The sequence below is a fragment of the Rhamphochromis longiceps genome, linkage group LG23 (genome assembly GCF_057381845.1).
Source record: "Rhamphochromis longiceps isolate RC_006_pf linkage group LG23, R_longiceps_female_GT1.1, whole genome shotgun sequence".
Lineage (NCBI taxonomy): Eukaryota > Metazoa > Chordata > Actinopteri > Cichliformes > Cichlidae > Rhamphochromis > Rhamphochromis longiceps.
The window spans coordinates 24,393,233-24,415,683 of NC_140578.1; the positions used below are offsets into that span (position 1 = coordinate 24,393,233).

Consider the following 22,451-nt stretch of genomic DNA (forward strand, 5'->3'; position numbering starts at 1 on the left):
ATGCGACCTCTTCCCGTGCTCCCAGGATGTAGGTGTGCATTCTAGTGTGGAATGCACACCAAGCCTCTGTAGCCTGTTAAAGATCACACAACTTATCACTACACAATTGATTATACACCTCTAAGCATCTATGGTTAAATATTTCTAAGCATAAATAACAATCAACAATACAAACTCTAACAGCTGGACATTTAATTTCGTTTATCTTTTTCTCTCCGGTTTATTGAGATAAATGAGATAAACTCACTTGTTTTTTCTGGATGACCGGTTCTGGAGAAAATTGCAGCCTGCAATCTTCCTGGTCTGCACAACCACGACTTGAACAGGAACAATCTCACACATGCACACATTCACTGAGTTCATCTGCTGTTAAACTGTTTGTACACTGCATGTGGCACACTCAGAAGAAACCTGTGAACTGTGAAGGACATTTAGTGTGCTGGTGTTACATGTAATTTTGTACACTTAATTAGATTCTGTGATTAGACTCGAGAAACATGATCAAGTCCAAATAACTGGGTCCAGCTCTCACCTGTGCATTAAATCTGGTCATCTATATAATATATGAAATGAATATATAGAAGGGAAGTGCAGCCTGCAGCGTACTTCTGCATGTTTAGAGCAAAGAGACAAAAAAAGGGAGCTATTCAAAACGAATGCATGGCCGTGTGGCACTGGTATTTTGCGACCATGTTATAAAGCTAAACCTGGTGGATATACTGTCCTCTATACCATTTTCAGGTAAAACATCTAGGAAACCTCTGTGTTTCTAAGTTGAGGAGGACTGAAAATAAAATAAAAAAGATGAGGAACAATTACCATATTTTAAAAAGTGTCACCTTCCAACTGCTTTGTAGGCAACTTCTTCACTTCTTTTTGTTTCACTTTGGTTTCATCGCTTCGGCGCTGACATATATAAATCACTATCCTTTCTCTCAGAAGTGCTTAGGTCTCCCTGAAGACTTTCCTGATGGTACAGTGTGATTGTCGTGTGTCAGGAGGTCCTAAGTCAGGCACACTGTCAGCAGCACAATAAAATCTGCAACACACTGCAAAGCTCTCCACTGGATCCCTGCCTGTGATTATAGCCTGCCCACTTCTAAATTTCTCAGGCAGCTTCTTGGCGATCACCCAAAAAATCTCAATTGGGCCTTAGTCCAGCCGAGAGCCCAGGAGCTATTATATTTTTCTCTAAAGCTGTGGCATCAAAAGCATTAAACTTATATTTTCCAGCATTGTCCTGTGCTTAGTTTTAAGCCTTTAGTGTTCCCACTCTCCCATGCAACATAAAATAGGACCAATTTTCTGTCATTTCAGATCTCTTCAGCCTTAAATCTTGGAACAACGTTTTATAGAAGAGTCATACAAGAAATTAAAACTGACATCCTGATTTTATGTGCTTCCTGCATACAAGCTTCCTACATAATTTAGTTTCAGTGGAGATCGCTGTATGATTTACTCCAATGGGGTGAAAAACTCAGTTGTTTGGGAGCTGCCTGTGAACTGTCTGCAGGTTTGGATGTTCAGCTTGCACTCTGAAAAAGCAATTTGCAGGTTCAAAGACAGCTAGCTCATATCAAGATGTTACATTGAAGGGAGTCTTTCACTGCAGTGAGGAAGGAATCTTTGGATCTCAATCTGCTGCTGTCTAGAACAAATGCTGTCCATACATATGATATATTAATGAAAGAGGAGAAGCTGTACATTAAAAGAGGTACTGTACTAATCAGATGCAGGTATGCCAATACCCTTAGAAAAAAAGGAAATGAATTGACTGTCAGTAAACTATGAGAACAAATGTGAAGTACACGATTTTAGTTGAAGCCACGTAGAAATTCAGATGTATGTTTAGCCAGATCCATCACTTTTTAGTGCACTGGGTACCCCTTTAGCAGTGAAGCTGCAGATGAGAGAAGATTTCCATCTAACATGTAATTGTTGGTGTTAAAGAGTATTTTAGGAGTGTTCTAGACATTACTCTGTGTGTCTGCTGATTAAATTTAAAGGCGTACACAGCAAAGATTCCTGACAAAGGAGTGGTATCGGACCCGTTTTCTTACTAGGGGTGGAGGGAAACACTTTGCAGAGGAAAACAAAGGCTTCATAGGAGATGCATGAGCCTCATTTCAACATTTCAGAAAGAGATATGTCTGCTGCAGCATGAAATGTGAAATTACAGAAAGCACTGATGTAGAAATCATCCAGTTCCCAGGGAAAAAAGCGATGGCTTTAAAAGCCTTGATGTGTCCTGTCTTCAGAGATGTTCTTCTGCATACCTGGGTTGTAACAAGTGTTTATTTACCACCTTACCAGCTTGAAGCAGTCTGGCCAGTCTGCTCTGACCTCTGACATCAACATGGTATTTTCACACAGAGAACTGCTGCTCACTGCTCACTTTTTTCAGATCATTCTCTGTAAACTCTAGAGATGGTAGTGTGCGAAAATCCCAGAAGATCAGCAGTTAGTTCATCTTGACTGTGTCTACGTGACTAAATGCACTGAGTTACTGCTATGTGATTGGCTGATTACACATTTGCCTTTTTTAAGCAGATGAACACCTATTAAGTGGCCAGTGAGTCTATATTAGCATTTTGTTGAGCAGATAACCAGAAAACATTGTTAAAATTTGCATAAAATTTTAATGGGAATCTGGTTAATGTTATGAAGTGTGTAACTAAGGTACTGGACTTGCACCAGATCTTCCACATTAACTTTATACCTCATCATACTTCTTTGTTTTTGCCTATACATGAACTCTTAAAGACATTTGATGACCTCCCCTGTACCTTCAATAATCTCTAATAATTAATTATGGTTTTGACACCTAGGTCTATGTCAATAAAGTCATATTTCAGCAACCATGAGAACAGTTTACTGATTTTTCCAAGGGTAGCTACATAGGCTGAAACCACTGTCCCAACTTGTAATGCACATCCAGTCATTTTGTTCTATTAGCAGGACTGAAATATGATAAAAACTTAGTTTAGGAAAGAGCTTCAATGGTTACTGCAAGTAAGCTTTCAATGGGCAAAGAGTGAAAACCTGAACTCACTGTAGAAGCTTTACTGGCATTAAACTTTAAACACAGGTTCGTTTGTTTTGTTTGTTGTTGTTGTTTTGGAGAGAGCTCATTGCAGTCCAGCCAAGCATACATTAAACTTCATACATCCACACAGGTTTTTAATACACCCCTCGTTGATCGTAATTTATCCCAAGAGATCTCTCATCCCGTTGAGTTATGATTTTATCTTACCGTCTTTGTAGGTGGAACAAAAGGAGACTGTGATTAAGATAATATTTTAATTCATTCTTTAATTAGGATGAATTAAAATCAAATTATAGTCAATGGTTATTAAGAAATTACAGTTATCCCTCATTTGGCTGCAGAACTGTAAGAAGACCTCACAGGGTCCCTCTAACCTTACTTTAGAACCATTTCTCTAAACAATAAGCATACTGCAGCTTTGGTAATAATTAGGTGACTTTCTTTAATCTGATTTATGCAAAACCTAACCTTCAAAAAAGGACAGATGAGCTTCCCATTAAGATCTCATCATCTAATTATCGTAATTTCATTGTGGCACAATAATTAGCTTCATTCAAGAACTTTCAAAATGTCTCTATGGGATTTTTATCAGCTGTTGTAGAAAAAAATAATTGAGAAAGACGTCAAAAGGCAAGTCACAGAAAGAAAAAAATGAAACTTTATTTGTTTGTATACTTACCAACACTGTAAAATTAAAACCTATGTAATTACTCACAACTAATATAGATCTGCACATAGCAAATAAATCAATTGAAAATAGTTACAAAGTTCTATCATTTTGTTCCCCCCCAAACTGCAATACACACAAAGAAAAGCTGAAAAACGAACAAACCCCCCAAAAAACATGTCTAGCCATTCTTTTTCCCCCGCTGTTGCCACCAAACGAAAAGTGGATAAAACTCAAAAAAACATTTTTTTAAACAAGCTACACCGCTCTTCTGTATCTATACTAATAATAAACTGAATAAATAATTGCACATTGCACCCTATTATTGCATTAGTTGCAGTTTGTTTCAAAGTCGCAGTATACTCAGGCATATACACAAATGTAAATACAGTTTTCAAACACTGAGTAACACATGAAAATTGATGTTATTGAAGTCACACTGCCATCACTTACAAGTCAATATTCCTGCTTATTAATCAAATTCATAAAACACAACAAGATTAAATTTGTAAAATGCACACTCCGGCTGTCTAGTCATTGATTATTCACGTTTTAAGCAAACATTTCAGCATGCACTGATAACTGTTTTATAAGAGCCACAATACCCTTGAGGATATTTTTTCACCATTACAGTGTTGTGGGCAATTTTAGAAAGAATATCCTCTTAACAGGTATTAGCTAACAGTTCTAAAAAAAAAAACCCAAAAAAACCAAGTTTGCCAAAAAACAAAATTTCTTGTAATTTGACAAACATTCCCATTAGAATACAAGCTATGACAAGTGAAAACAAAAAGAAACACGAATCCCAAATGTCATTTCTATCACTACTACTTGAGTTCACATCAAAATGTAAGAATTATTGCAGAATTATCACTGACTATGCCTCCTTCAGTATATTGGTACAGCATTTGGTCCATTTATGTCATCAACACACCTAAAAGTCTTAGGAATAGACACTTCTGGTAAATATGCTTATTTGTGTACTTATAGCTAGGCTAAGTTAGCAGTAAGCTTACTTAACCTAGCATGAAAAACAGAGACAACTAGATTGTCTATGGTTTCTTGTGGGATGAACTACAGGAACCACTGGTACATAAAAAAAAGAAAAGGGGATCTGAAACTTTAGCTTGGAGCCAGTTAGCTTAGCTTAGCAAAAAGATTTGACCATTTCTAATAGTATAAATAAGGTGCTGCATACAATTTAAAAGTCTTTATGTGCTTATAAGCTTCATAGACTTGTGCTAGTCAGTGTTTAGCATGCAAACATCAATTGTTCAATGTAAAAAGGCAGAAATAAGCATATTTCCCTAAAAGCTTTCCCCCAAACTGTTAAACTTCTCCTTTAAGCTCAGTGTAGGCTACTGGCAATAAAACAAACATTCTGTGAATGCAGAAAGTTTCTGTGTTGGATGGCAGATAATGTGAGTCGACAATAACATTCAACAGCTGTTTGTTAGCGTCAACGCTGAAAAGAGCTTAGCTGAAACTCAGAAGTAAAGATGACCCAAAGCTGTCTATTATCTTTAGCGCATCTTCAGCAGAAGATGGTGGGAGAAGTTGAATTACTGAATCATACCAAATATCACCCACACCTCCCTCTCATATTAAGTACAATACAACAAAACTAACTTAGCTTAATGTTCATGATCAATGAATGAAAATTCACAAGTGCATCAACACACCATAAATAAATACATGCTGGCTTTACTAGAAAACAGCAAAGCAGGAATTGTCATCCAACCTGTCCTCTTTTTACTTTTAAAATAAAAACAATTATGTTGCTGACACAGTCGCGACAATAAAATGACATTCAAACCTAAAGCGTTAAAATCAACCGCATGACAATGAAAAGAACATGACGAGATGAACAATCGTGAAAAAGAGACTGAGTGGTCACGTCCGCCCAGGCCCCACGGGTTCCCCCCAATGAACCCCTGAACATTCCTTGGCCCAAAAAATACCATCTGGCTTCGTCCAAACGTCTAGGCCTCTGTGCCATTAAAATTCGGCTTCTTTCCCTCCAATTTCTTAGTTTTAATTTTTTAGAAACCTCTCTCAGCCTAGCAAGTTTTTTCCAAAACAAGGGAAAGAAGCCGAAAGGTTTGGACGCAACGCTTGGCTTTTAAGTCCAACTAATCCTCCCTACATCAGAGGCAGTCCAGAGTAAAGTGTTGAGTGGTCTATTGCATGAGCGCCGCGTAGTCGACTAATGTGCTAAGTCACAAGAGTCCTCATACAAAAACAAATACAGTAGAATAATAAGTTAGTAAACAATCATTTTAAATTTCAGTCAGTGTTTTAGCCACTGGTTATTCACTAATTCCCATTCATGCATCTATATACTAATATTCGGTGTTGATAGAAGGAGGCTGTGTCGGAAGGTTTTTTGTCTGGACAGGGAGTAGAACTAGACGTGAGTGGCCAAAAATGCTGAAAACAGTTTGCGGAAAAGAACAGGAAAACAAAGATATAATAATAACATCTGAAGTACACGGAACAGGCTTACTGAAATACGCGACAATACAACACTGAAAACATGCAATATAATGCAAACCTAGGAAATTAACATGAGAAGGGAGGCTCTAGGAGTGATACCATTGGCTTGAAAGGGTCATGTGATGCAGCAAAGAGTCATGGGTAGAGATTCGACAGAGATGCAAATTAGGACAAAAGCAGAACAGTCCAATTTTTTTGTCTTTTCAGAAATACATTATCAAAATTTGATAATTTGGCTACATCCCACCACGCACTCTACCGATAGCATCACTGAGCAGCTGTTATATGCAAATAACTATGTCCTACAAAAAACGTTCAGTCTTTTACTAGTACTTTTTTTTAACTTTTAAATGATGTTCTATGACGCAGCACTGACAGAGAGAAAGCAAAAGCAAGAGATAGAGAGAAAAAGAAGAAAGAGTAACACAAGTTGTTCCTAATAAACATTCAACATGCTTCAACAGTTCTCTAAAAAATCTAAGCAACAGAGAATTTCTTTTTTGTTATCCATTTTCTTTTTTTCTTTTTTTGTTAATTTAATGTGGCTCTCTGAAACAAAAGTGAGCACCCAATCCTCCCTGAGGTGCTTTGAACCAGGGTGGGGAGGTGGTCAGGGTTTTCGGAGAGCCAGAGCCAGAGTCCGAAGGGCTTCATCAGGGTTGTCTGCAGTAGTCAGTCATTGGAAAGGGCCAAACGGAGGAGCCAGTCAGGGATCTCAGGATGTGGTCATGGAAGTTGGGTCAGTCCACATAGCCGCCACGTCTCTGAACCTAAAGGAGAATGATTGGAAATGATTTTCAGTCCAGTTCTTGTGTAATTCAGCATACCTCACCCCATTTCCCCGTTTCCTTTCCTTAAAAATGGCTTATTGACTGCCACCCTTCAACTGAGACCATTTCTAAAGGTCCAAATGTATCGCTCAGGTCCTGTATCAGGTGTTTACTGGATTTTTTACAGTTTCTTAAGGACATGATTTTCAGATATTGTTCATCTGCTGTAGATAGTTTTTAAAATTTTTACAGATGTATTTGAAGTTCGGTAACTCAAAAGTACTATTTTATGCATTTTTATGTTTTAAAATACCATTTTATATTTATCTTTGGTATTTTTCATAGATTGAGTTATAGAAATATTTGCCTTTGTGATAGGCTGCTAGAAACAAAGAGCCTAAATATACAATTTAAAATATAAAGAAATGGGGGATGGCTCAAAACTCTTGCACATTACTATTTATTTATGATGTAATTTTAAACAGTTATGGTAGTAAAACATGTGATGTTACAAAGCAAAACATTGATGGAAAGGCAATTAAAAACAAAGAATAAAATAAACAAACAACACTCACTGAGAGCTCATTAAGAGAAGAAAAAAGTGCTTTTGCAAAATCTTGACAAAGTGAGAGCAGCTAATTAGGCACTAATTCAAAAGATATCATCCATGTTCACAAGGAGGAAGTTTTTCACATTTTTCTCTTTGTTTGGACTATTTTTGCAGTCAAACAGTCACTGATCTCTGACCTTGCATTGATGAGATACTGGGCCAGGCTGATGTTGGCGGGAGTCCCTGTGATGGTAATCTGGCGTTCCGATGACCCTTCCATGGCGTTAGCTATTTTGATCTGCGCCCCAGACATCTGACGGATCTCGTTGATTTTGGTTCCCTGGCGTCCGATTATGCAGCCTATTAGCTGGGAAGAAAAGAGGATGGGACATAAAAGAGACATTTGATTGATTCTCAGTGGAGCGTGTGAGTACTGGCCAGTCTTTGACAGCTTTTCAACTATAACTTAGATGCTCCTTATTTAGGTCCAACAAGTCTTTTCCATTAAGGACATTCACTTTGCAAAGCTAACTGCCTTTGGCTGCACTTTGTCTATAATTGTTGCAGTTGAATTGCTGTCACATTGCATAGCTGGAAACTTCAGCAGGAAGCCATGTGAAAAGATGATAAAACAGAGCATGTCTGGGAGTTTGTGCTTTGATAACCAGTTTTACCAGTTTAATGCAGACTTTCTGTTGTTTTATTTATTCCTTTGTAGCAGTTTTGAGCATTCACCCCGATTATAGCTTTAGGGAGTGACAAAACAGCAGAAAGTGGGCCCAAATTACCCAAACTGCTGAATAAGTGTGACTGAAGAAGACAACAGTATTTCTGCAACAGCATTCACAATATTGACTTGCCTGAAGCCTGATAATGGATAACCTGATTCTCTGTCAGATTTCGTGAAAAATGTCTCATTTTAAACCACTGCTGTTTGCAAGTTTCGTTAAACCTTTTCGTCAGGAAAAAATGAAAGTGACGAATGGTGAGTGAAAGCGCATTGTCGGGTGTCTGCATATCATGACAAATGTACTCACATCATTGGGAATGGTGAGTTCATGAGTACTGGCCTGGTTACTGGCATCCAGACCTGCTGCTGAACACAGGAAGCAGACAGAAAGAGTGGAGGAAAGGGAAAGGACATAAAGTACAGTTTGGCACGTTAAGGAGGCAAACTGCGATTATCTACTATAAAATACTATGTTATCTATAAACCAGCAGCAAACGCATGTCACTGGGAATGTGGCTCAGCCCTATGCAGAGCCTATGCAATACACAAATTTGAGTTATAACTTTTGAAGAAGAAAAATCCAAGACAACTGCAATTCTATACAATAAGGAAACTAAGGGAAAAACAAAAAACAAAAGAAGCCTCAACATCAACAAGAGCAGACCACCAGCAGGCCATGTCAATGGCAGTGAACCACAGAGACCATTAGGAGGAGAACAACGAGAAGAAGAAAGAAAGGACAGAGACAGGAAAAGAAGAGAAAGAGAAAAAAAGGAGGAAGAGAATGTGTTCGTCTCTACAGGTAAAAACGAGAGAAGGATCTTTGGTGAAGAGGGTCATTGTGTAGGTGGGTACGTACCGGGGAAGGCAGGGGTGGTCTGTCCGAGGGGGGTAAAGGGGGTTTGCTGCATAGCCAACTGGTGGAGCTTGCTCAACTGCTGAGGGGGGGAGGAGGAGGACAGCAGAGCTATGAGGTCATCGTTAAAAACGCACTCTGACACGCACACGCTCACCAGACACATACACGCACGCACAAAGGTCAGTCCGAAATGCTACAAGAGTAAAGTAAGGATCTGAGGAGAAGTAACAACACTGACAGGTGAAGGACAAAGACAGAAAGAAAAGAGAGAGACCATGAAAGAAAGACAGAAGAAGAAGAGGAGAACCTCATGAAGGACTTGGCCTGAGATTGGAGCATTTGGGAGGATTTCATAAGCCCCGCCCCTCATTGTTACTGTTGCTACACATGGAACAGTCTATGTTGAAACTGCAGTTTAGGGAATAAAATGTCACTGTGCTGTTCTGGCCTGGAATCCTGCACTTGCTAAAATAATTGCTGCAGTTCTGAAATAGACCTTTGCAGTTGTTAAACTAAACTCTTGAAACTCTGCATTTCTAGAATAGAACTCTGCAATCAATCAATCACTCTGCACAGGTTCACATTCAGAATCTGGTGACCACAGATGAGAGTTTTAGTAGCAGAAGCATTCTGGTTGCCATATGTAATGTGCTTCTTGTCTGATTTTTATTTGCCTTTTTTTTTTAAAGCAGGTGTTGTTTGAATGCAGATAAACAGTCTGTGTGGAGAGCAAAAGAGGGTATGAAATTATGAAACTAGTGACTATCACTTAAAACCATACAAACTGAAAGTGATTTGCAGCAACTTGCTGAGCAGAAACTGCAGAATTTGAATGACATTCCACGACTTCAAGCACCTGCCAACGACACTACTGGTGACGCGAAGTGGACAGGACCTGGGATAAGCTTTTCTCAACTTCCAAGTGAGTGATTAAAGCTACAAGCAATGAGAGAGAAAAATACCTTTGAGATATGACCTGGTGGTAACAACATTAGAGGATTATCTAGGCAACTGAAGCCTTGAATGTCCACAAGCGAACAACCAACCAGCTGAGTTGGGGATCTTGTTAGGATGACTCCTGGATACCTCCTGTAATGCGTTGCCAGTAAATGGATATCTGGAATAGGCTGCATAGGTAACTGTGATCCAACTTTAGATAGTCGAGGATAGTGGATGGATGGGTGGATGTTTGCCAATGTAATCCCCTGATGTCACCTTCCCCTAATGCCTAATATCACCTTTTCATATGTCAGTCAATGATATTGTTCACGCTCACTGACTGTCAGTAAATCAATCATGCTCATGAGTTTACATTTTCTAACAGCTGTAACTTTACATTTTGAATGTTTACCACCAACTGGTCATGACAGATGGCTGCTGCTCCTTGAACCTGAATCTGCTGGAGGTTTCTTCCTTTTAAAAGGGAGCTTTTTCCTCCCACTCTCACCAAGTGCTTGCCCACAGGGGATTATCTTTAAGATAAATAACTCAAATTGGAGGTGAGTTGAACACTGAGAGTTTCAAAACCTTCTTGTATTCAAAGTCATCTTTACCATCAAAGCAGCCGTTTTAATCAATGAAAATTCCTCATTTTGGGATTCCATACAGTTTCCTTTCTACTTGCAAAAACAGCATTTTTCCTCTTCTTCGTCTTGAGCTTGTTTGAAGATGCCAACAAATGGAAAGTTTAATTAAAGTTAGTTAGTTTAATTAAAATTAAATTGTAAAAAGAAATGGAGTGGAGGTCAGGAGCCGATCTGAAGTCCATCAAGAACTTCAAGACTAATCTGATAACTTCTTCAGGCCAAGCCCCATGAGGTTTAATGCCAATCAGAGGGCACAGAGGCAAGAATAAGAAAAGTTAGAAACATAGGAAATAACATATCAGAATAAAAGCTGTATTAATATTAACAATTAATATTAATAAGGGTGGAAAGAAAGTAAGAAAATCTGGATGCAGCGAGACAGAGTTATAGAGGGTGCAAGGTTGACTGCCTCGCGGGGCACTCACATCTGGATGTGGGATGGCATACTGTCCTTGAATGGTATACGCCTGCAAACATGAGGAGAAGAGCTCACTGTTATGATCCCACAAGACACATTATTCAATAAGTTCTGAAAAGCTAAATAAACAAAAGTGGACTGAAACAAAATATAAATCAAGAAAAAAATGAACTGTCGACATTTCTACAGCTCAAGGACAACATAGACTTAAATGTTTTTTTATATCTCATGAGTCATATTACATGTAAGACATGCATTACAGATTTCCTGTCAAGTTCTCCTACAATTCATCAATCAAATCCAGTTGAACTAAATAAAAAAGGGACAAATCAGACAGCAGGAAGGTGATTGGGAGGGTGTGGAGTAAACCAGAGGAGCGACCCTGAGGGGAGTAAGGTGTCGTGTCCTATTGGACATGTGGTTTATAGGAGCCACAGAGGTCAGAACTGAGCAAAATTGAATTTTATCCCACAAGATACAAACCTGATTTTTAATATAAGAATAAAAACACACCAAGTCTGTGGCTTCTGCTTTAGATATTTTACTGCCTTTCTCAATAGTCTGACATCAACCACTAAAATCTAAAAACAAACAAACAAATTATAGATGCTATACAGGAATGTAGTTAAAGTGATTAATCAGTTAGTCAATCCACAAGAACTTTGCCTGCAACTATTTGAATAACTGAATATTTTAATTAAAAATCTGCCTCCGGACTCCTGTTATGGGTTCCTGTATTAAGTTTTTCCACTCTTAAAGGTAATTAAAGGGAAGTATTGAATCTTTTGAGTCAAACCTGAGCTGAATAACATAGAGCTGAAGCAGTTTTTTTATTCATAGACTTGTCAACCAGCAGTAATTTGCACAGCTGAATATAAATATAGCCAAGTTTCCACAAATTCAAGCTTTTTGGATGTGAATATTTATTAATTTAGATGACTCTGAAGATTTTTCCTTCACAATTTTGCCCTGTTTTATAATTGATGTAACCACCAAGCAGGGGTGCCAGTTTAACTCACAGTGTTTCTCAAGTGATTCATATACCTAAGGCTGTTGCAGAGGTACAGGTGTGAATCTGCCCCAGGCCATTTGCTGGGTGTTTTCACCATTGTCCTGTTATAGCAGAGGATAGAAAGCCTCCAACCTACTGATCAGCAAAGCTGAGGGGAACATAGCCTATAGTAAAAAATAAGCTCTAGTTAATTGGAGCTAAAGTAAAGAAAAGCAAGACCTGTGTTTGTGCGCGTGTGTCTTAATAATAATAATACTATTAACAAATATCAATATAAATTTTTTTTGCTTTAAACAGACAGATTTCTAAATTATTGGTGTTTTCTTCCTTTTGTTATAGATGATCTAAAAATGTGTTTAGCACTCTACAAGTGAGCCAGACACACCTCACTTGTAGCCAAAACCTACAGCTCAAAAGCAGTTTTTGGATTACTCTAAAAACAAAAAAACTTGCTTTCCATTAGCCGCCTCTGAGCAGAGAAGCCCCACCCTACTGTTTTTTAATGAGGAGTGGCCAATCACAAGATAGCTTGCTTGACCAATGGATTTCCATAAAAGGAAAGGAGCTGCACGTGTCTCAGTATAAGATAAACTGGGATTATTTTTAACTGTGAATCATACAAAGCTGCTCTATTAGAGTCCAAAAATAAAAAATTGTACTTTGAAATGAATAAAATATAATTAATATAAGCTGCTGCTTCATTTGTTGTCCTGCCATACTACTCCTATCCACTAGCTGCTGCCACTGAGTTTCCCTTCCCCTGCAGACCACCTTATATAGCAACACACCTTGCTCCTGTGAGCCTCCCCATTGTGGCTGGCTCTGTTGCTATGAGCTCCTTTACTCCCTATGTCTGTTTATGGCTGAAGTAGAATTACAGTAGTATATTTGTGTATTTTTACTGCTGTTGGTTCCAAACTAAGAAAAAGCTGTGTTTCCAAGAGTATCTACTCTAGAGGATTTTTCCTGTCTTGGTCACTTGGTTACTGTTTTAGGCTTTAGAGTAAAGTTTAATTTCCCCAAGCTTCATCAAGCTTAACATTTGTTTTTCCTGATTTTCTTTTAGACTTTTAAGCAGAGTATTTTCATCTAGAAGCACCAGCATCCATTTTCACTAAATAAAAGGTAAGTCACCTGATGGATCCTCTGACTCAGATGAGCTGAACGCAATTGATCTCAGTTCTGGTTCGAGTGGCTGGGGGTGATGGATGACAGTTTTAAAACAAATAAAAGCAGTGAGGGTTTCATGCTAGTTGGGATTTGGGTGGGTGAGGGGAGTGAGGAAGGGAGGAAAAGTGAGTAAAACCTGGTGCGACACTAACAGGCAGTGGCTGGTGCTGCAGTAAGAGGCTGAGGTTGGCTGTGGACGCCCCCAGTGGGTCTGCTCTTACCTGGCCACCTGAAAAAATGACAGGGGTGGAGGCAGGCTTGGGGCGGTAGGGGATGGTGGCACCTTTCGGTGGGGACTGAGGAGAGCAAAGGAGGAGAGAGTGGGGGGAAGAAGAAGAAGGGGCGGGATGTGGAGAGAGTGTTAGAACGGGAAGACAGAAAATAATAGAGAGAGAGAAAGAAAGAAGTTGCATAAAGTGAGACCAGAAGGGAGAGTGCCTTAGGGAAGACAACCTGTGGACACCCACACAAAAAGTGCTCTTCACTGTGCGTTCATGCTGACATTACATGTCCAAATCGTGGTTCAGTGCACAACTAAACTTGGATTTACCTGGAACACCACTTTCAACTGGATAATGATGACTCAACATATTGTTATTTAACTTTTGTTTTTCTTAAGTCTAGAGACTTACAGTCATGTCACAAATGTCCTAGTATCCATGGCTGGTGCCATCATGAAGGCCCAATGGAGAACTGGCTGTGCAGATAGTTCAAATTAATGGTGCAAGAAAAAGAGAGACACCTAAATACCGTGTAGCCCTTTGATCCAAAGCATTTTTTTTTCCATTTTCGACACAGAATTACAAGAAGGTAACAATACTTTTGTCAAAAACATCAAATATATGCCTCCTGCTTTGATCTTTTGGGTGAATTTTTCTTACTGATACATCAGGCTTTAACCCTGTCATGCATGAATTATGACAACCTCAATCAGGATGACACATCAGTGTCCAGTGTAGTGGTTAATGTGTAAGTACACACTGACACAAATACAAGAAAACAGTCTTTGAATAGCTGTCCACTGTAGTGACCACTGTGCGTGAAAGGGTTAATGCTATTTATGCTGTTCACAGGTAAGTCCAACACTTAATTATCTCAGCAACTATGAGACAGATTGCTGTGAAAGTTTGCACCAACATCCACCTTCATTAGAAGATGATATAAATATCATAAGTTAAAGCTTTCAGTGATCCAAACTAGCTTAAACACAATCCTGAGTTTAATCTTGGATTTAATAAACTACACTTCATGGCTATAAAAATTAAATCTGTAATTGTAATATCTTTAGGCTGACTCTAAAACTGAGGTTGGGTGGGATTTTAACACTTGACTTGTAATAAGGGGTAAATGTGAGATAGTGATCGATTGAGCTCAGCAGTGACTGCCCACTTTTTTAAGAAGTCCGGTTCCAGGAGTGAACTTTCTCTGTTAATGTTTCATAAGATCCTTACATAAAGAGTTTTAAGCCTTGATCTAAGCCATGACCACTGTAAAGCCATGCTGACCATTAGAAAATTAGATTTGGATAAAAAAAAAAAAAACAGGAAAATAATAATAATAAAAATAGACAGAGGTACAAGACTATGTACATAATTACTTTTTAGGGTTAGGAAACAACTTATCCCATAATGCACTAGAAATGGGATTGGCTTCCAGCCTGTCTAAATCTCCTCCTTTTCATTGTCACAGCTTTCAGAGTTTGTAAGGTTGTAGTATTGTTTTTGATGGTGCTTAGTTCTTGGCTGCAGTCACCGCAAGTTTTACACTCACTAACCAACCTGATGTTCGTAGGTTTAAACAGTGACTTTCACAAAACAGAGAAATTGCTGTTTCAGTTCAGGAAAGTGGAAGAGTATTCTTTCCCCCCAAAGTTACGACTAAACTGTGTTTTTGCTAAAACAAAGTTGATCTCATATGTCAGTACTGGCATTTCTAAAGGCCTATACAGAACAGATGGGAGAAACACCCTTCAGCTCTGTTATGAGTGTTGCTGTTGCATAGTTTGTCCACCAGAGGGCACTCCACAACTTCCCTCTTGGCAACACATGTTTGGAACACCACAAAGAGATCAACCAGCTGACGAGCAGAATCAGACCAAGCATAATAATTCATGACTTGTTGTGACAATGACGCATGGTAACTTTTGAACTATACTGTCATATTATCTCAGTAAGGATTCATAAATAACGACACATAACTTCGTAACTCTGTTTGAGTTTCATATCTGTGAAAGAAAATTTATTGTCCAATATACTGGGTTTCTACCAAATACAGTATCGGCATTGGTACTGGTATCAATATCACTACTGGTATTGGCCTTAAAAATCCTGTATTTATGGACTATAGGTGTAATGCCGAGTTATGGTTTCTAAAGGAGAGATTATCATCGTTTCACAGTGTCGCAGGTTGTAGTAAGTTGACTCACAGCATTATGGTAATAATCGAAATCCCTATGAACAATATGAATGGGAATGGGATTTTTGGAAGCTCACTGTTGAGCTCTATAAGGTTTCTTCACTGTCGGCTTTACCATACAATTCAAGTGAAGTAAACCTTTCCATTGTGACTGTGGTATTACTAGATTGCTGTGTGGTTTATTTTCTGGTTTGGAGGAAGTCTGTACTTCAGTTTTTCCTGAGTGAAATTTTAGTGTTTTATCCTCAAGTTAGCATTTATTTAAAGCTATCCATATTTAAGTCCCCGGTCTTTGTATGAACTGTAATAACCCAGCTAATTAGCATTAGTTCACAAATTGGCACTACACCCCAAATTTGAGGCTTCAGAATAGGAGTTCACAAAAACAAAGAGTTTCTTTATGATGACTGTGTACATCTTTTATGTACAGCTTATGGCCTGAACCTATTTACAGATGTGTCAGTTCGTTATCTGTAAACAAAAATCACCCAAAAGTCCACACACGAGGTCTTAAGGCTGCTGTTTTCGACCTATGGAAACCTGCTTTCCTCCCGACTGTGCAAACATTAAGTCAGTGCAGGACATTTGCACGTCTCTGGCGTCATGTACTGAGTACTTGGTGTCGCATTTGCCATCTAAAAGGCAAAGAAATGTGTCTGCAGCAGTGCAGTAATGTTAATAATCCAGACTTGCAAACATAAACAATATAAAAACATGCGGATACATTAAATGTGAAAAATTACATTTAGAAACAAATCTTTGGATACAGCAGAAACTCTAGGAGTAAATTACTTTAAAAAGTGTAGTCAAGCCTCTGAATTCTCCGTATCAAACTAATTTTCAGCTACATAACATTTCTTTCATGTCCCCTGTGTGGCCACCCCACCCCCCTCACCGTACCTCGAGCAACACCACACATATCTGTTTGACACACTGGATGATGGCCTCGGGGGCCCCTGAGATTGTCACCGCTCTCTCAGTGGAGTTGGGGAGCATGTCTCCTGCCACCTGGACCTGAGCTCCTGTGGACTGGAGGCAAGAAAGAAACATTTTTTTAAAAATTAATATCATCTCATTACATGAGCCTGCATCCCTTCAAACTGAGCAGAAACCGATATGGGAGAGCAAAATGAGCTCTTGGAGCAGTGCACACCGGGTATTTTGCAAGACTGAACACTTAAATGGAAACTACATGAACCAGAAATGTGGGATTTGGGAAGCTTACATGGGAGCTATATGAGGGATAAATATAAGCATATCCTCTGGCAGTGTCATTATTTTAAAAAACATGATTGATTTTATGTTTATGGACATCGTTAGGATGAAAAATGTGCCGCCACCTCTCTCATTTCTTTGATTTTGGAGCCTCCTTTGCCGATGAGGGATCCACACTGGCTGGCTGGGACGACGAGCCTCAGGGTTACAGGGGGTTTGCTGGTGGCTGGGCTGTTGCTCATGGAGTTGATAATATCCTGCGGGCGAGGAAAGGCCACATTTTGTCAGATGCGATGACTTTCATAGTGTTTTTCTGTCTGTGAAGTGGAGGCTTTGTAATAAATCTACCTTCATGGTTCTTAACTCACCATCAGCGCTTTGAGAAAACTCTTTGCTTCGGCACAAAATGACCTTTAAAAAGTTAGAATGATGTTTACTTTTTGGCAATAACATCTCTTCATACTTTTAAGTTGCTGCTTTTATTAATATTGTTCTAATAAACAGGGTTAAAGCCTCTGTATTTCAGTATGATGCTACTTTAAAATTGACCATTTTATCTGTTGGCTATAATTATAATATTTTCCACCTAATCTATTTTATAAGGTACTGTACAGCCAGTGTACAGCAGTAGAAACTGACCAAAGCAGTATTATTAATATGATCCTATTTAATAATGAAGCACTAACAGAAGGTATCCTGTTGAGATGACAGTGCAAAAAGGCAAATTTGGCTGCCAGAGCCGTAAGAGAGTTTACTTAAATAAATCAGTGCCACTGAAGCATAAAATCCTGATACACTGTCCAAAAATCCTATTTCAAGAAATATAATTAAGTCTAGTTATTGCAAGAGAAAGCTCGTCCTTTGCATTTAGCTAAAATTAACTCCAAGTTGTTTATCAAGTAAAGGAAACTGAAAAAGAGTTTATCATAGAACCATGTAAATGTATGATTGCCACACATGGAAGTCTCGATTGTTTTATTTCTGCCGTCATGATCTCGTGTATTACCCCGGTTTATTATGTAATAGCATAATTAACATGCACCATTATGCCCTTGTGGCAAAGACAGCTGTGGTTGCTGTCACAGGCTGGGTCTCCGACCCAGCACTCTGAGTTTTCTTTGTATTTTTTGATATGTTATTAGTTTGTGTCATTTCCTATTTGCCTTTAGTTTAGGCAGTTATTGTTCCTGGGTTTTCTATGTTTTGGGGTTTTCTATTTATTTCATCACGTATTAGGTCTGTTAAGTTGTGTTGTCATTTCCTGTTTTATTCTGACAATGTCATGTGTTCTTTGTTCATTGTATTTAGCTTTCCTCTCCTGGTCCTGTCATTAGGTTTATGTCTGTCAGCTGTTTTCCCCCATGTGTCGCCACTTCCCCTGATCACCTCATGTCTGTATTTAAGCCTTTTGTTTTCTTCATGCCATTGTCAGTTCGTCTGTTTATCTCACCAGAGTTACAGTCATAGTCTTAGCCTGTTTATTTTCCACCTCAATCATAGTTATAGTTTTTGGTCTTAGTACCTTTAGTGTTTTGTTTCTTAGTGTTTTGCCTGTTTGCTTTGGTCTCTTGGTTCATTTCCTGTCGTCATCGCAATAAAGGTTCACTTTTCTGTTAATCATTACTATTCCTCGTCATCATCTGCTTTTGGGTCCTGTTCCCGCACACATCGGCGCACCCCGCCGTGACAGATGCAGGATTTTTACAAGTTTAATGGGCAAATGCATGTCCAAATCATGTGCATATGACTTCTTTTGAGGAGAAAAAAAGGTGAAAGGGTGAAGGTAGGGGCTTTTAATGATACAGTGGTCCCTTGTTTATTGCGGGAGTTACGTTCCAAAAATAACCTGCGATAGGTGAAATACGCGAAGTCGCCAACTTTATTTCTTACAATTATTATAGACGTTTTAAGGCTGTAAAACCCCTCACTACAAGCTTTATACACTTTTCTCAGACAGGCATGAACATTTTCACACTTTTCTCTTTTGTTTACACACTCTCAAAGTTCAAACCTTCGTAGAAAAATAAGTCCAGTATTATAGAATGAAACCAAAGCACCCGTGGCTTCCTTTGACGGTGCAAAACGTTTCGTCGACATTGTTGTGTTTGTTGTGTTTGTTGGGGAGAAAACTTACAAACATACAGTACAGCACTTCAGAGTCACACTGCTAGCGATAGAAGATTTATGTAAATTTGACAAGCCGAACGCATTCTGTACTGTACAGGAGACACTGCACAATGGTCTACAGCCAATCAGGACGCAGAACACAATGTGCCGTAAAAAAACAAAAACAAAAACAAAACCTGGAAAATTGCACAAAAAAATCCACGAAACAGCAAGACCACGAAAAGTGAACCGGGTTATAGCGAGGGACCACTGTACCAGACTTCAAGTGTTTTGGCATTGAGAAGTCAAATTTCTGCAACTTTGAAAAGTTCTATGAAGATCTGCTGCTGGGATATGCGATTGTTGTTTTGCATATTCTTGCTGAAATAAGCAACAACGTCGGTGAAAAACACTTTGTCTGGCTGGCAGCGTTGCTCTAAAACCTGTGTGCTTTGTTTAGCATTAATGGGGCCTTCACAGATGTGCTGCATGCTAATACCACGTCCGCTGGCAGCAGTTTCAAGCCTCACCTGGCTGGAGCCTTTCTGTGTGGAGTAGATGATCTTCCTGTGCCTACATGTATTTCCCACAAGCTAGCTGTGAACAAAGTTCTGCATAATAGTGCTTTGAGTAAAGCCCTGTATAAATGCATATAAATTGCATTGTTGCAGGCACAACACTCAATTAGCATCACAGATTCTGGCTTTTAAACTTATCATTGATAACAATACAGATCTTCTTATCTAGAGAGCGTGACATCCATGATTCCTAAAAAATAAAAAATAAAAAGCTTCTCAGTTTGCCAATTTAATATGCAGTCCGTGAAATATTTTCACTTAAATAGAGCATTTAAATGATTAACATTCTGTAGTCCCTGTTCACCTATAGTACACAGAGCAAACACAACATTTATTTTAATGGGGGTTGTAAAAGTACAAAGTACAGTGATTACTACCACCTGTCATTAAAGGAGGAAAAGATAAATATTTCAGAAATCTGTCAAAAACGCGTTTAAAACTAAACGTATCATTATTGAGCAAAGACTGTAATATTTTTTTTAAAAATGTGCTTTGCCTTTTTTCACCTTTTTTTGTAAATGGACTCCATTCATGGATAATTGATTAAGAGTGATGAAAATTCTTATTTTTAGCATTAAAACTATAATTTAAATTAAAGAGCCTGCACATGCTGGTGAATTAACCCTTACAGGGACATAAACCTTACATGGGGTGGGGTTCTAATAATTTGGTAAGCGTTGCATGTGCGTACCTTCACACTTACTATACAGTGAATTCAGGCATAATCGATAACACCTTGACTACACTAATATGTGAGTGTAGCTGAGTTGCAGAGTTAAACAAAATCAAGTGACTTGTGTTTGCGTCGTAGTACGACAACTGACCCTGAAATCTCCACACTTACTTAAAGCTGCACTTGTGTGCAGCGCCTGAATAATAAGTGGTTGAGTCTATCTATTGTATTATGGAGACACTTGGCTCGGTCGGGCTGAAAGTATGCTGATATGGCACCCAAATCAAAACACAGCACTGGCCCATTTTCAGAGGGTGTTGCAAGGTTAGATCAGCACATTTCTGTCCTACATATCAGGGCCAAAGCTGCTTTGTATTCCACCTGGAAATGAGTCAGTGCAGGTGCTAAAGCCGGCCTGTGGTGCTGGATTCTCTCATAAGTACGGTCGCACTCAGATGCACATAAAGCCTTTACGCCATTACTTTACATACAGTTGTAAGATTCTTGAATGCAACCACTAAGATGTTAAAGTAAAAATGTTGCTACATTTGCTAATTTTTCTTTTAAAATGTGCCATTTTAAAAAAATCTTATAGAGGAAAATGGTTCAAATTTGATTTGAAATCAGTGCTTAAATAATACCAAGTTTATTGTTGTTTTAAAAACAGATTCTTTGTGGTGTAAAATAATGAACGGTACCTCTTCAAACTTGTAGGCTATCATGGCAAAGGCCTTGAAAATGGCATCTGTTGGCCCGGTGATGGTGACTATCCGTTCAGGGCAGTTCCCCTCTGAGATGTTGATACGGGCGCCGCTCTTTAGAGCGAAAGAGAGAGCAAAAAAGCATTAAATACGTGATTATAGGACAAAAATAATTAACAAGAGTTTGAGAAAAATTCTTCTTACGTCTTCACGCATTTTCTTGACTGTCTCTCCTTTCTGAAAGCAAAGGGGAGAAAGAGCAGTGAGATGTTTTGTGCATTTCCCACCGGCGTTATCATGCTTTACATGCTCTGCTTGTTGTGCTTGTGATAAATACCTTTCCTATGATGCTTCCAACCTCCTGCAGAAACAACAGAAAGAAATGTTAGATGCCATGGGCTCATTGAAATTAGTCTTTGTTTTCTTTGCTCTTTTTACAGATAATTGGAAGCAGAAGCAGAACAAGAAAAGACAAGTTTGAATTCGTGTGTTTGTACCTTGCCGTGCATCAGCAGCCTGATGGTGAGGGTCACATTCAGTCCACCTTCTGATTGGACCTTAATGGGCTCCATGTTGGGATTGGATGTGAAGGAAGGGGCGTGCTCACGTGACAGAGGAAGTCGAGGGCCAATGCGAGTGTGATGGTAGAGTCAGCCAACCGGTCACCTGCCAGGTAAAAGAAACGCAGACATGCAAAAATGCTTGATGCTTTCATTTTAATTTATTCTGCTTCAGTTAGTGTAGGGCAGCCATTCCCTAATTTAAATTTGACCTATCAGAGCACTTTCTACAACCCACACTGTAAAAGAAACAGAAAATGCCAGTAAATTCTACTTTTTTGTGTTAAAATTTGATGTGTGTTTAAAAAGTACGTAAAATCTGTAAAAATGTATTTTTTATTTGTATTTATTTATTTAAACGGGGCAATTCATGTTTAACGTGGTTTTAATACTGATGTGCTGCACGTAGAGTTTATAGCTGTAAACATGTATCCTTTGTTGGGCTCTTACATCCACAGTGAACAAACAAGATTTACAGCAGTCAGTTATTTAAAACCACAATACTCCGTAAATACAAACTGTGGTTGATACACTACATTATTCTAATATTTGTAAGATGGAAATGATGTTTTTTTAGTTGTGGAGGTAACTTTTATCCAGCCTTTGACCTTTACTGTGAAAAATTTAACATCTGTAATGAATTTGATATGTGAAATTCCTTTAAATTAAACATTACATTGTACTATATTTTTGTACTTATCATCCTTTTACGGTCCTCTGAGGAGTTTTAACTCTTTCTGTGCCAATAACAGGTCAGAGAAATTAAAAATAATCCTCAGAATTATATATCTCTATCTATCTATCTATCTATCTATCTATCTATCTATCTATCTATCTATCTATCTATCTATCTATCTATATATATATATATATATATATATATATATATATATATATAT

At 38.5% G+C, this 22,451-nt stretch overlaps 1 protein-coding gene across 1 annotated transcript; it reads right to left on the reverse strand.

Moving 5' to 3' along the window:
* Window positions 1–3,840: 3,840 nt before the first annotated feature.
* LOC146642012 (poly(rC)-binding protein 3-like) lies at window positions 3,841–21,576 on the reverse strand. The gene is made up of 12 exons (XM_085397718.1): window positions 21,490–21,576; window positions 21,330–21,353; window positions 21,197–21,229; window positions 20,990–21,106; window positions 17,060–17,191; window positions 16,620–16,748; window positions 13,457–13,600; window positions 11,130–11,171; window positions 9,119–9,197; window positions 8,567–8,625; window positions 7,727–7,896; window positions 3,841–6,979 (listed from the first exon to the last, which is right to left on the reverse strand). The coding sequence occupies exons 1-12, from the start codon at window positions 21,562–21,564 to the stop codon at window positions 6,925–6,927; spliced, it is 1,059 nt and encodes a 352-aa protein (XP_085253844.1). The 5' UTR covers window positions 21,565–21,576; the 3' UTR covers window positions 3,841–6,924.
* Between the last annotated feature and the right edge of the window lie 875 nt (window positions 21,577–22,451).

Bases quoted from the DNA above. Each gene is read 5' to 3' on its own strand.
- LOC146642012 (XM_085397718.1), bottom strand. From the start codon at position 21,564: ATGGAGCCCATTAAGGTCCAATCAGAAGGTGGACTGAATGTGACCCTC. The intron at 17,192-20,989 runs GTACCGTTCATT...CCTCGCCCGCAG, and splicing joins TAGCCTACAAGTTTGAAGAG to GATATTATCAACTCCATGAG. The intron at 13,601-16,619 runs GTACGGTGAGGG...TGCTCTCCTCAG, and splicing joins TATGTGTGGTGTTGCTCGAG to TCCCCACCGAAAGGTGCCAC.